The sequence below is a fragment of the Neofelis nebulosa genome, chromosome 16 (assembly GCF_028018385.1).
Source record: "Neofelis nebulosa isolate mNeoNeb1 chromosome 16, mNeoNeb1.pri, whole genome shotgun sequence".
Classification (NCBI taxonomy): Eukaryota; Metazoa; Chordata; class Mammalia; order Carnivora; family Felidae; genus Neofelis; species Neofelis nebulosa.
In genome coordinates this window covers 26,821,670-26,834,494 of record NC_080797.1, presented here as the reverse complement: position 1 = coordinate 26,834,494, position 12,825 = coordinate 26,821,670, and the positions used below count along the sequence as shown (strand labels likewise).

Below are 12,825 nucleotides of genomic sequence, written 5' to 3'. Positions count from 1 at the left end.
TTTAGATGTTAGCAGGTGCTAACATGTGCTGGGGGAAGGCGGGGGGATGAGGCCCAGTGGTAGTCAGGTCCCCACGGGGACCTCCCCGCCCTCCTCCATTGAACAGCGACTCTGCAGACCTGCCAACTGTAAATTAGGTGGGAATTTGAATAGGCTTAATCAGCTGCTCATTGTAAGAGAGGATTGGAAGCAGAGGCTTGTCTCAAGTTCAGATGAAGCAGGGAAAGAGAAGTGGTTTTGGCAAAATATGTCCTCGGTAGCCACTGGCCATGGTTCATTTTTGATGTCTGAGTTAACGACTGAGATCAGTAATTTGCAGACTTTCTGGTGTTGGCACACATGGATTTTTTTTTAAGATTTCTTTTTTCTGTTCCCCCAGCTCTCCCTTCTCCTGTACTGTGGTTTCTTGTTTCTTTGTTTTATCTTATTAAAAAAAATTTTTTTTAATGTTTATTTTTGAGAGAGAGAGAGAGAGAGAGAGAGACAGTGTGAGAAGGGGAAGGGGAGAGGGAGACACACACACAGAATCTGAAGCAGGCTCCAGGCTCTGAGCCGCCAGCACAGAGCCTGACGCGGGGGTTGGAACTCACAAAACCTGAGCCAAAGCCAGACGCCCAACCTACTGAGCCACCCAGGCACCCCTGTTTTATTTTTTTAAATATTTATTTATTTTGAGAGAGAGAGAGCGAGCGAGCAGGGGAAGGGCAGAAATAGAGGGAGAGAGAGAGAATCCCAAGCAGGCTCCGCACTGTCAGTGCAGAGCCTGATGCGGGGCTTGAACTTCACATGCGCTGTGAGGTCATGACCTGAGCCAAAATCAAGAGTCAGACGTTTAACCAACTGAGTCACTTAGGCGCCCCTTAACAATTCTATACTTTGCTCAGTGTTCATCATGATACATGTACTCATAATCCCTTTCACCTATATAACTCATCCGCCCCCCCACCCCCACCCCCACCCCTACCCCTGCTCCCCTCCGGAAACCATTCGTTTATTCTTTGTGTTTGAGTCTGAGTTTTTCTGTTTTAGTTAATTTTTTTTAATGTTTATTTATTTTTTTTAAACCTTTTTTTTTTTTTTTAACGTTTTATTTATTTTTGAGACAGGGAGAGACAGAGCATGAACAGGGGAGGGTCAGAGTGAGGAAGACACAGAATCTGAAACAGGCTCCAGGCTCTGAGCTGTCAGCACAGAGCCCGACGCGGGGCTCGAACTCATGGACCGTGAGATCATGACCTGAGCCGAAGTCGGCCGCTTAACTCACTGAGCCACCCAGGCGCCCCAATGTTTATTTATTTTTGAGAGGAGAGAGAGAGAGAGAGAGGGAGACACAGAATCCGAAGCAGGCTCCTGGTTCTAAGCTGTTAGCACAGAGCCCAACTCAGGGCTCAAACTCACGAGCCGTGAGATCATGTGCTGAAGTCGGACACTTAACCGACTGAGCCACCCAGGCGCCCCTAGCTTTTTAATTTAAATCCAAGTTAGTTAGTGTATAGTGTAATAATGATTTCAGGAATAGAATTTAGTGATGCATCACTTACATGTAACAGCCCGTGCGCCTCCCAACAAGTGCCTTCCTTAATGTCCATCCTCCATTTAGCCCATCCCCACAACGTAGCCCCCCCCGCCCCCCCGTTTAAGTTTATTTATTTTGAGAGAGAGTGGAGAAGGGGCAGAAAGAGGGAGACAGAGAATCCCAAGTAGGCTCCCCTCTGTCAGGGTGGAGCCTGACATGAGGCTTGAACCCACAAACCATGAGATCATGACCTACGCTGAAATCAAGAGTTGGACACTGAACTGACTAAGCCACCCAGATGCCGCTCCTGTACTGTGTTTATAGTCATTTAAAGAAACCACAGTGGAATAAAATTTAACATTGTTTGGAAATTGTTTGGAAATTGTGCTACCTGCTGAAGACACTAATTTTAACAATTTCATAAAACCAGGGTGGCAGTCATGGCACTATATAGACGAGAAAAACAAATACTGTTTCTCATGCCACTTTTCCCAGAATGACTTTCTGTATAATTTGCTTTGCACATTAAATAGGTGAACAAAAATCTTTTTAAATGGGAAGCTCTATTGTTTCAGGTTTCTTACTATCCCAGTTACATAAATATTGGTTGGGAAGAATTAGTGACTGTTTATTTTTATTTTAAAGGGAGAGTGAGAGTGCACGAGCAGGGGAGAAGGGTAGAGAGAGAGGAAGGGAATGCACAAGCAGACTCGATGCTCAGCACCGAGCCCGTCATGGGGCTCGATCCCACAACCCTGGGACCATGACCTGAGCCAGGTTCAAGAGTCAGGCGCTCAACTGACTGAGCATCCAGATGCCCCAATTAGTGACTTTTTAAAGAATGTGAACATAATATTGATCTAGGCATAGTCTGATTGAATTTCTTATTTAAATAAAACTATGAAATATAACTCTCCTACTTCCAAAGAAGAGACATCCTTTTATTATATATTACAGAGATTCTTTGATATTATGTAGACATTTTTTTTTCATTTTCATTTCTTTTCATGTTTATTTTTGAGAGAGAGAGAGAGACCGAGTGTGAGTGGGGGTGGGGCAGAGAGTGAGGGAGACACAGAATCCGAAGCAGGCTCCAGGCTCTGAGCTGTCAGCACAGAGCCCGATGCAGGGTTCGAACTCACGAGGTGTGAGATCATGACCTGAGCCAAAGTTGGACACTTAACCGACTCAGCCACCCAGGCGCCCCTAGTTTTTTTGTATTTTTAAAGAGTTGGTTATTTGGTTTGTCACTATACTATTGCTGTTTCTCTTGACTTTTGAATTAAGAGAAAAAATTATGTACATCCTTGTTATTTTGATAATGTTTGTCATCTGACTTTCAGTGATGGTATAATCTGCTTTAGAAATGTTGGAGTGTGTGTAATTTAAATATTTTTTGTAGCTATGATTTAATGAATGAAAAGGCACGGCCCAATTTAGGACGATTGAGGCAGAAAATCTTGTTACTTTACTTTATGAAACTTATCCTTTCGAAGCTATTGCAAAGCCAGTCCATCCTTGCCTAATCCAGAGTATTATAAGAATGCAGACCAGCCTTATACCTTGATGATTATAGGCGTATTTGTTTCTCCATTGGAGAAATAGTAGAACTGGCATGTAAAAATACCTTTTCAAGGAGCAAAGGCTAGAAATTAGGGCCTTTCCTTTTTCAATTTTTTGAAACGTTTAAATTAGGGCCTTTGCATTTGAATCTTTAATAAGACATTAGGATGAACTATTTTCTAGTATTGAGAATGTCTTTTGGGTGACTATACTTAGGTGTTTATAATTTATATGTAGCATTTAAATGTAGGCAAATCTCTCACTAAGCATTACATGGCAATTATGCATTGTTCTCTCATTGTAAAGATAGTACAGGGTAACTTATTTTTGTACTTTGGACACTTAACTCATCTCTGTTTAAACTTTTTATTATTTCTTCCCCAAATTGTAACCTGAGTTGTGAAGCCATCTTTTCAATTACATTACGTTAAAACTGGATATCAGCCTAATGAGTCAGTCAAGCAACTCCCCCCCCCCCGCCCGCCCCCGCCCCCCCGCCTTGGTTAAGTTTCATATTTATAGGTCTATGTATGCTCCACCCAATAGAAAAGTAGTATGTCCTGCAAATAGAGCAAGCCTACCCAGCACTCAGAATTCATGTTCTGGGGGCGCCTGGGTGGCTCAGTTGGTTGAGTGACCGACTTTGGCTCAGGTCATGATCTCGCAGTTCATGAGTTCGAGCCCCACGTCGGACTCTGTGTTGACAACTCGGAGCCTGGAGCCTGCTTCTGACCCTGTGTCTCTGTCTCTCTCTGCTCCTCCCCCACTCATGCTCTGTCTCTGTCTCAGAAATAAATAAACATTAAAAAAAAATAAAAAAAATAAAAAAAGAATTCATGTTCCGATATATTTCACCCTGTGCTGGTACTGTCCTACCTTTTTTTTTTTTTTCAGAGATGTCAGAACTTGAACAGTCATTCATTTTGACATTGTGCCCTACTTACAGTATAATTTAACTGAGACTGAACTGTATTTTTCTGATAGGGCATTTGAATGGCACATTGTATCACATTTCAACAAGGAATTAGCAGTGTTTTTACACGAGTATTTTCTAAAAGATTTTTGTTTGTCATAAATTGACTTTCAGAGAGTTTCACTGTGCTTTACCACATACGAAAAGATTAACCTTTCATAGTGTTCTGATCGTCTTTTTTCTATAATGGGCAGGTGTTGTTAGTAGGAGGAGAAAAGTGTTTATCATCCAATAGGTTTTATCTTATGAGGAATTTATTGTATTTTCTTCTTGCAGTTCAGATTTCTTTGGACTAAAGAGTTAAGTTCTAAATGTTAATCTGCATTTTAAAATATTAATAGCTATTTCTGGTATGTCTTAGCCTGGTGTTAAAAAGGAGGCATTTTTTTTTTTTTTTTCTTTTACAGGGGTTCCTATTTATGTTCTTTTGTTAACCTAGACAACACATTTCTGATATGGGAAAAATTCTTTGTTAGATGGGTTTTTGGATTGTTTTTAAGAATTGTTAGCAATTTAAGAATTGTTAGCTCAAGCATATAAAAATGTTAGCTCAAGCATATAAAAAGCATATAAAATGCTCCAAAATGTGTAATGTATTTGAGAATTTTAATGTTGTGTTCTTTATAAATGTGTTTTTTGTTTCCATTTAGATCTTGAATACCTGATGCATGCAAAACAACAGCTAGTAACCACAGCTAAGCGTTGGGATTCTTCTTCTAAGACTATTATAGATTTTGAACCTAATGAAACTACTGATTTGGAGAAGAGCCTTCTTATCAGATACCAAATTCCTCTCTCTGCTGACCAGCTGTTTACCCAGTCGGTTTTAGACAAATCATTGACCAAGACCAACTATCAGTCACGGCTGCATGACCTTCTTTATATTGAGGAGATAGCCCAGTATAAAGAAGTCAGCAAGTAAGTTACTTTAGGAATACTTTTTTTTTTTAATGGTATTTTTCATTTTTAAATGAAAATGGAGGTTTGCCAAAGTGAAGACAGGTAGTAAAGATTGTTATTCAGTAGCTGTCTTTCTGTGCCGTGTCCTGTTCACCTCGGCATCCCTAGTGTTTAGTATATATTTCGTTTGCATAAGACTCTGCCACGTACTTAGGTGTGTAAACATGTGGTCCCTGCTGTACCGGAGGTTTCTGTTAATGGTAGTCAGAGCGAGCATTCAGTAAATACTGGTTGAATAAATGTACAGAAACTGAAAGAGACTACTACATATCTTGGAATGCAATTTTAAGAATGAAATGATTTAAATCTTCAGGGAAACTATTTGATAATAATGAAATACCTCTATAGCCACTTATAAAAGCTTTAACATATTTTGCATTTTATCCATATGCCACAAGTTAAGTCCAAGCATAAATCCCAAAGCTTATTTGAATCATTATAGGAAAGGTAATCCTAGAAATTAAAGTTTGAATGAAGGCAGATATTAATGAAATGGTTGGTATGCTTGGTAGTAGCATTCCACTTTTTAGATGAAATGGGAACAAGCTTTAAACAGTGAACCACACTTATGATACATGAGTATATTTTTGTAAGCAGTTTTCCCTTTGAATATAGCCTAACCAATCTATTTTTTTTCCGGGCTGTCTTATTGGTACCTTAACATTAATTATTAATAGATACTGAACCCTTACTAAGGTATATATTTAGAAAAGGAAAAGTAATAACTTAAAGATACCTTGTGTTACTCTATTTATAGATTAAATATGATCTGACTTTTGGAACAGATCTAATTGCAAATTACACGCATGTAAAATTTACAAAGTCAGAGTGTATTTTTTGTTACTCTTAAGATTTTAAGTCATGGCTGGGGTGCCTGGGTGGCTCAGTTGATTAAGCATCCAACTCTTGATATTGGCTCAGGGTGTGATCTCACGGTTCCTGGGATCAAGCCTTGCACGATTGGGCTTCATATGGAGCATGGAACCTGCTTGGGATTCCCTCTCTACCTCTCTCTCTGTCTTCCCCTCCCCCAATAAATAAATAAACATAAAAGAAAAAAAGACTTTAAATCATGGCCATTGATGGGCTCTTACAAGACTTTTTTTCTTCTTTTTTTTAATCTTTATTTATTTTTGAGAGAGCAGGTATGAGTGGGGGATGGCAGAGAGATAGGGAGACAGAGGATCCCAAGCAGGCTCTGCACTGTCAGCACAGACCTCGATGCGGGGGTCGAACTGATGAAACATGAAATCATGACCTGAGCTGAAATCAAGAGTAGGTTGTTTAATCAACTGGGCCACCCAGGTGTCCCTCTTACAAGACTTTCACTGACTGTCTGTATACAGTTCTAATGAAATAGTCACTTATTAAATAACAGGGACAGTGGCTTGTAACATGTATATTCACATTATTACTATGCATATATGTTATTTACATGGTCATAGATTCCTTTTCCTTAGTAAAGAACACTTTGATAAAATCATAAAGTTTGGGATGGAATAGCTTATTTTTTATTAAAAGAATTTTTTTAACACTTATTCATTTTTGAGAGATAGAGCATGAGCAGGGGAGGGGCAGAGAAGGAGGGGAAGATACTGAATCCGAAGCAGGTGCCAGGCTCTGAGCTGTCAGCACAGAGCCCTGCCCAGTATGGGGCTTGAACCCACAAATTAGGAGATCATGATCTGAGCTGAAGTCAGACTCTCAACTGACTGAGCCCAGGCCCCTGTTAATTTTATTTTAGAGAGAGAGAGAGAATGCGCGAATGAGGGAGAGGGGCACAGGGAGAAAGAGAGAGAATCTCAAGCAGGTTCCACACTCAGCGTGGAGCCTGATGTGGGGCTTGATCCCATGACCCTGGGATCACCACCCGAGTGGAAATCAAGAGTCAGTTGCTCAACCGACTGAGCCACCCAGGTGCCCCGGGATGAAGTAGAGTTTAGAAGCTTACCAGAATCTTGAGACTATTTTGGAGTACCATAATAGAAATTCAGAAAAAATTATTTGTTTAATATTCAGGTTTAAAAATCATTCCATATACATTATCTCAGAACTTATAACTAAAGACCAATAAACTTGTGGATTATTACACTAAAAATAATTTTTTTTAAATGGAAATTTGATTAGATAAAAGAATAAACCCTACAAAATTGTGGAGGTCAGATTCTGATCAAGAAACTAAGTGGATGAAAGTTCACTCTGAGAGCACCTTGCAAAGGCTTCTAAAACCCATAGAAGAGAGGCTTGAAAATATCTGCAACATGAAGGGAACACTGGTGGCAAACTAAGTTGGTATACTTCTGGAGGAAAGTTACTTATTTGGCAGTTTGTTTTCATTTTATTTTATTATTATTTTTTAATTTTAATATGAAGTTTATTGTCAGATTGATTTTCATACAACACCCAGTGCTCATCCCAAAAGGTGCCCTCCTCAATGCCCATCACCCACCCTCCCCTCCCTCCCACCCCCCATCAACCCTCAGTTTGTTCTCAGTTTTTAAGAGTCTCTTATGTTTTGGCTCCCTCCCTCTCTAACCTTTTTTTTTTTTTTTCCTTCCCCTCCCCCATGGGTTTCTGTTAAGTATCTCAGGATCCACATAAGAGTGAAAACATATGGTATCTGTCTTTCTCTCTATGACTTATTTCACTTAGCATAACACTCTCCAGTTCCATCCACGTTGCTATAAAAGGCCCTATTTCATTCTTTCTCATTGCCACGTAGTACTCCATTGTGTATGTAAACCACAATTTCTTTATCCATTCATCAGTTGATGGACATTTAGGCTCTTTCCATAATTTGGCTATTGTTGAGAGTGCTGCTATAAACATTGGGGTACAAGTGCCCCTATGCATCAGCACTCCTGTATCCCTTGGATAAATTCCTAGCAGTGCTGTTGCTGGGTCATAGGGTAGATCTGTTTTTTGGCAGTTTGTTTTAAAGGTCTTTAAAAGGTTTGATCCTTTTGGTGTAGTAATTATGAGGAATCATCCTGAAGAAAGAATAGGAGATTCTTAAATTAAAGATGCTTGTAAACAAATGTCTTTCAAGAGTAGTGAAGAGCATGTTAAGTAAATTAATAGCCATATGATCTGAAACTGCAGTAGTTCTCCCTTGTCCGTGGTTCGCTTTCTGAGGTTTCACTTACTGTGGTCAGCTGTGGTCCAGTTGATGATCCTGCTTGAGATACATCATCAGGTCAGCGATAGCCTAATGCTACGACACTATGCTTATGTCACCTCACTTCATTTCACTTCACCTCACTCACTTCATGTCATCACCTAGGCCTTTGATCATCTCACATCATCACAAGAAGCATGAGTGCAGTACAATCAGATATTTTGAGGGAGATACCCCATGCACATAGCTTTTATTACAGTATATTGTTATAACTGTTACATTATTAGCTATTGTTAATCTTTTACTACGTGAACATATAAAATTTTATCATAGGTGTGTATGTGTAGGGAAAAACAGGGTGTGTGTAGGGTTTGGCACTATTCATGGCTTCGAGCAGTTGCTAGGGGGCTTGGGACATATGTGCTGGAGATAAGGGCGGGGACTACTGTATTGAAATTATGTTCTCGAAGAATTTTTGAATCAGTAAATATGCTCATGATACAATATAAAGGGGAAGATATGTTAGTTATGAAAGTAGCCACTGCAGTTCTGATTTTGTATGTACACACACATATATGAATATATTTGTATATAAAAATACTGAAGAGTTAAAGCAAAGTGTTCTGGCTGGTGAAATTACAAGTGAGTTTTATGTTCTGATGTGGTTCTCTCTATTTTTGAAATGTTGTGCCATGACCTCCTATTACTACTATACTAAGAAAAAAGCAAAGAAATGGGAAGGAAGCTAGAATGATGTCAGTTGCAGCTCTTGATGATCAAGGTGTAAAATCGCCCTCAGGTCTGACAAGAAAGATTGTAGTTAAGACAGAATGTAGACAACATGGTAAGACCGCGGTAAGACTGTATACAGTAGTCTTTTTGTAGGAACATCTGAGCTTTCTCTTTTTTTAGTCTTAAAAATTAGATCTTGGGGCGCCTGGGTGGCGCAGTCGGTTAAGCGTCCGACTTCAGCCAGGTCACGATCTCGCGGTCTGTGAGTTCGAGCCCCGCGTCAGGCTCTGGGCTGATGGCTCGGAGCCTGGAGCCTGTTTCCAATTCTGTGTGTCTCCCTCTCTCTCTGCCCCTTCCCCGTTCATGCTCTGTCTCTCTCTGTCCCAAAAAAAAAAAATAAATAAAATAAAATAAAAAAAAAATAAAAAAATAAAAAAATTAGATCTTTTTTTTTTTTTTTAAATTTTTTAATGTTTATTTATTTCTGAGACAGAGACAGAGCATGAGTGGGGGAGGGATAGAGAGAGAGGGGGGGGACACAGAATCCGAAGCAGGCTCCAGGCTCTGAGCTGTCAGCACAGAGCCCGACGTGGGGCTCGAACTCACAGACTGCGAGATCGTGACCTGAGCCAAAGCCAGACGCTCAGCCGACTGAGCCACCCAGCCGCCCCCCAAAAAATTAGATCTTTAAAATAGTTATTGACTCAGATAGCGATGTTTACAACCTGAATGTAAGTCTGTAGGGTCACTTTTTATGTGTTACATACGCTAACTGCACAAGAGTTTGAAGGATCTTAAAGACAGAGATGAGAATTTATTGCTACATGTCTAATGTGACAAGTAGGTAGTTACTGAGTCAGAGAATTCTGGAAAATTTTCAGTGATTCTCTCACCCACAGGTAACCCTGGATGTGAGGGCTGGTAAATTACACTTCTGAATTTGACAGGCTTGTAAAATTTTGTGAAGTACAGCATAGCAGTGGTACACATACAAAGAAGCAAATCCTACTAGTAGATGGAGTTCTCAGCGGGTATCTGTAAGCAGATGGACAAGGGCCACATAACAGACATAAACTGAAGGATTTTCAAGAATCTTTGAGAAAGTTTTGTGTATGGTGCTTCCAAAAGCTTATTTTCTGTTTTTTCCTTCTTTCCCCTTTAAACGTAACATTTATTTATGTTTTCATGTTGCCTTGAATTTAATTCACATTTTGATAATTCTTTAAGCACAAATAACATGACAGATATATTTAAAAAATGGATTTGGGGGAGGTCTCTATGTGGCTACTAAACTCTGTTGTAGCATAGGTTATCAGCACACTTTTTCTGTAAAGGGCCAGCAAGTCAATATTAAAGGCTTTGTGGACTTCATACAGTCTTTGTTGCGTAGCTTCTCTGTTTTGTTTTTTGTAAATCGTTCTTAGTCAAAGGCTCTCCAGAAAACAGGTTGAAGGTTGGATTTGATCCTTGGGCCATGCTCTAGTGTGTCTGATTGGGTCATTTTACTTGTCTGTTCAATCAGTACCAGTCATCAAAGCAAACCCAAGTCACCGTTAGAATGGTGAAGAATGTTTTATTGTGAATTGAGACTCCCCTTAAAGCCAGAACACAATGGTTTGGGTAAATAGACTCCCTCTAAATACCCTGGATGTGTATTGATGGTAATAATTTGTATTCGGTATGCACAGGAACGTGCCTCTTTAGATGTAGTCAGACCTAGCACATGATGGATAGAATATTTCCTAAGGTCACCGAGAATATATTGGTCGTTTGCGAACTTTGACAGTTTAAGCAGAATAGTGCTAATCGTGAAAGCAGTGTCGAGGGACTTCACACCAATAGTGTACATTTTAATCGTAAAGATTGGACTATACCTTTACGTGGTCGCCTTAACATTCCTTCCTGGAAAAAGGATTGAATGAAGCCTCTCAAAATTAGACAGGGTATATTTTGGCTTGCGTTTGGATGTAGTCATCAGGTTTATCGTTCTGTTTTCTTTACTTTAAAGAAAGGGATGGTTTTTCAAAGCAGTCCAGAAATTAAGATTTCTTTTAATGTTAAGTTTTAGTGTGAGTTGTGTGGAGGTGGTAAGGATAACACTTCATTTCAGTTAAGTTTTGGAAAATGCTTCTGAGTTCTTGCAAGATTAAAAACAAAGTATTTCTCTTGTCTTCAGCTCCGTGTTGATATGCGTTCATTGAGTTATGATTCTACCTTGAAGTGGAATCCACTTGATTCTTAGATAAACATTTTCAAAAGAAATTGGCTTTGGCTAACGTAATTGTGCCCATTAAAGTGTGTGCGGGCCCAGCCTGATCAGGTTGTTGTGGCTTCTCGGTGCTGGCAGCTGGCACGACAGGCCTGGTGTGTGGACGCACATTTCATCGTTCAGATGGATGAGGCGAGGCGCCTGTTGGGTTCGCCTCAGCAAACCCAGGTATTGGCTTATTACCTTGGTTGATTTTTGTTATCATTCATTTAGTCAGAAATCGTGTAAAGTGAAATTCTCTGTAGAGCATTGAAATTCTTTTAAAGACAGAGAACTGTTCTTTTCAGCTGTTTCTTTTCAAGAGAGAGAACGGTTGCTAAGATTGATCGAGCCGTATTTCTTGTAGCTAGGTATGATGTGAAATTGGTCAAAATTTGCATGCCTGCTATTCTGCCATTTCGCAAAAGGCGAGGAAGTATGTAAGCTTTAAGGCGCATTTCAAAATGTGGCAAGCATTAATGGCAAGATGGGTTTTCTTTTTATTAAGAAATATCTTTTTAAATTGTAGGACATATTTTGTTTTTAAGGTGTTTCTGAATTATTCAATCTTAAAAATACGTTATTTTAAATACCTAAGAAAGCTTACTATCGTAAGTTCATCAAAATACGTTTTATTAAAATAATAAACCCGTTTTTGATATTTTATTTAATTTTATTTTTAAATGTTTTTTGTTTTTGTTTTTGTTTTTTTTTGAGAGAGTGAGCACAAGTGGGGGAAGGGCAGAGAGAGGGGGACAGAGGATCCGAATCGGGCTCCGTGCTGACAGCAGAGACTATGAGGCGGGGCTCGAACTCATGAACCCTGAGATCATGACCTGAGGCAAAGTCGGAAGCTTAACCGATTGAGCCACCCAGGTGCCCCTAGCCTGTTAATCTTTTAGAAAATTAAATCTTACTAGCTGTAACTTCTACTAGAAAGTCTATGTCAGTATCTTGAACATATGATGTACCTTCTGTGGGAAGAGCTATATTTCTTAGTACTTTTATTTTCCAGGGCCTCTACCTCAGGAGTTTTGTTGCAAGGCACAACTACATGTCAGAAGAGGATTCTCTTACTGCTTTAAAACTGAGATGAATTTTTCATGCTTGCTGAATCGTGATCAGGTGTTTTGGGATGGCAGATTCTATAATAGATACAACAGGAAAATTTTAATAATTTCTAGAATTTGTTAGGGAGTAATATAAAGTAGTTGAAATGAGAATATGTTGCCTGGAAAAAAATCAGATTATGACAAAAATGTAAAATTAACGAACAAAATTTATTGGGTATTCTAAGTGTTAGGTTCCAAACTTGCCACTGCTGATTTTAAGGCAAACACCTTATGTTTCCTTTTCCCTCAGAAGTTTGTTATCCATGAAACTAATATAACACTGTATGTTAACTAACTGGAATTAAAATAAAAACTCTAAAAAAAGTTTGTAATATGGGCTCCTGGGTGGCTCAGTCAGTTAAGCATCTGACTTTGGCTCAGGTCGTGATTTCACGGTTCTTGAGTTCGAGCCCCGCGTCGGGCTCTGTGCTGACAGCTCAGAGCCTGGAGCCTGCTTCGCATTCTGTGTCTCCCCCTCTCTCTCTGCCCGTCCCCAGCTCACGCTGTCTCTATCTCTCCCTGTCAAAAAAAAAAAAAAAAAAAAAAAATTAAAATAAAAAAAAATTTGTAATCCAGTAGTGGAGACAGATCTATAAATATAGG

The 12,825-nt window shown here is 39.5% G+C and overlaps 1 protein-coding gene across 8 annotated transcripts in view; it reads left to right on the top strand.

Moving 5' to 3' along the window:
* Positions 1-12,825, top strand: part of HELZ (helicase with zinc finger) — a 166,330-nt gene that overhangs the window by 57,182 nt on the left and 96,323 nt on the right. For all 8 annotated transcript variants that reach the window (XM_058702967.1, XM_058702962.1, XM_058702964.1 and 5 more), the window contains one exon: positions 4,703-4,970. In XM_058702967.1, the coding sequence (XP_058558950.1) occupies positions 4,703-4,970 (268 nt within the window). The remainder of the gene's footprint in view (positions 1-4,702; positions 4,971-12,825) is intronic.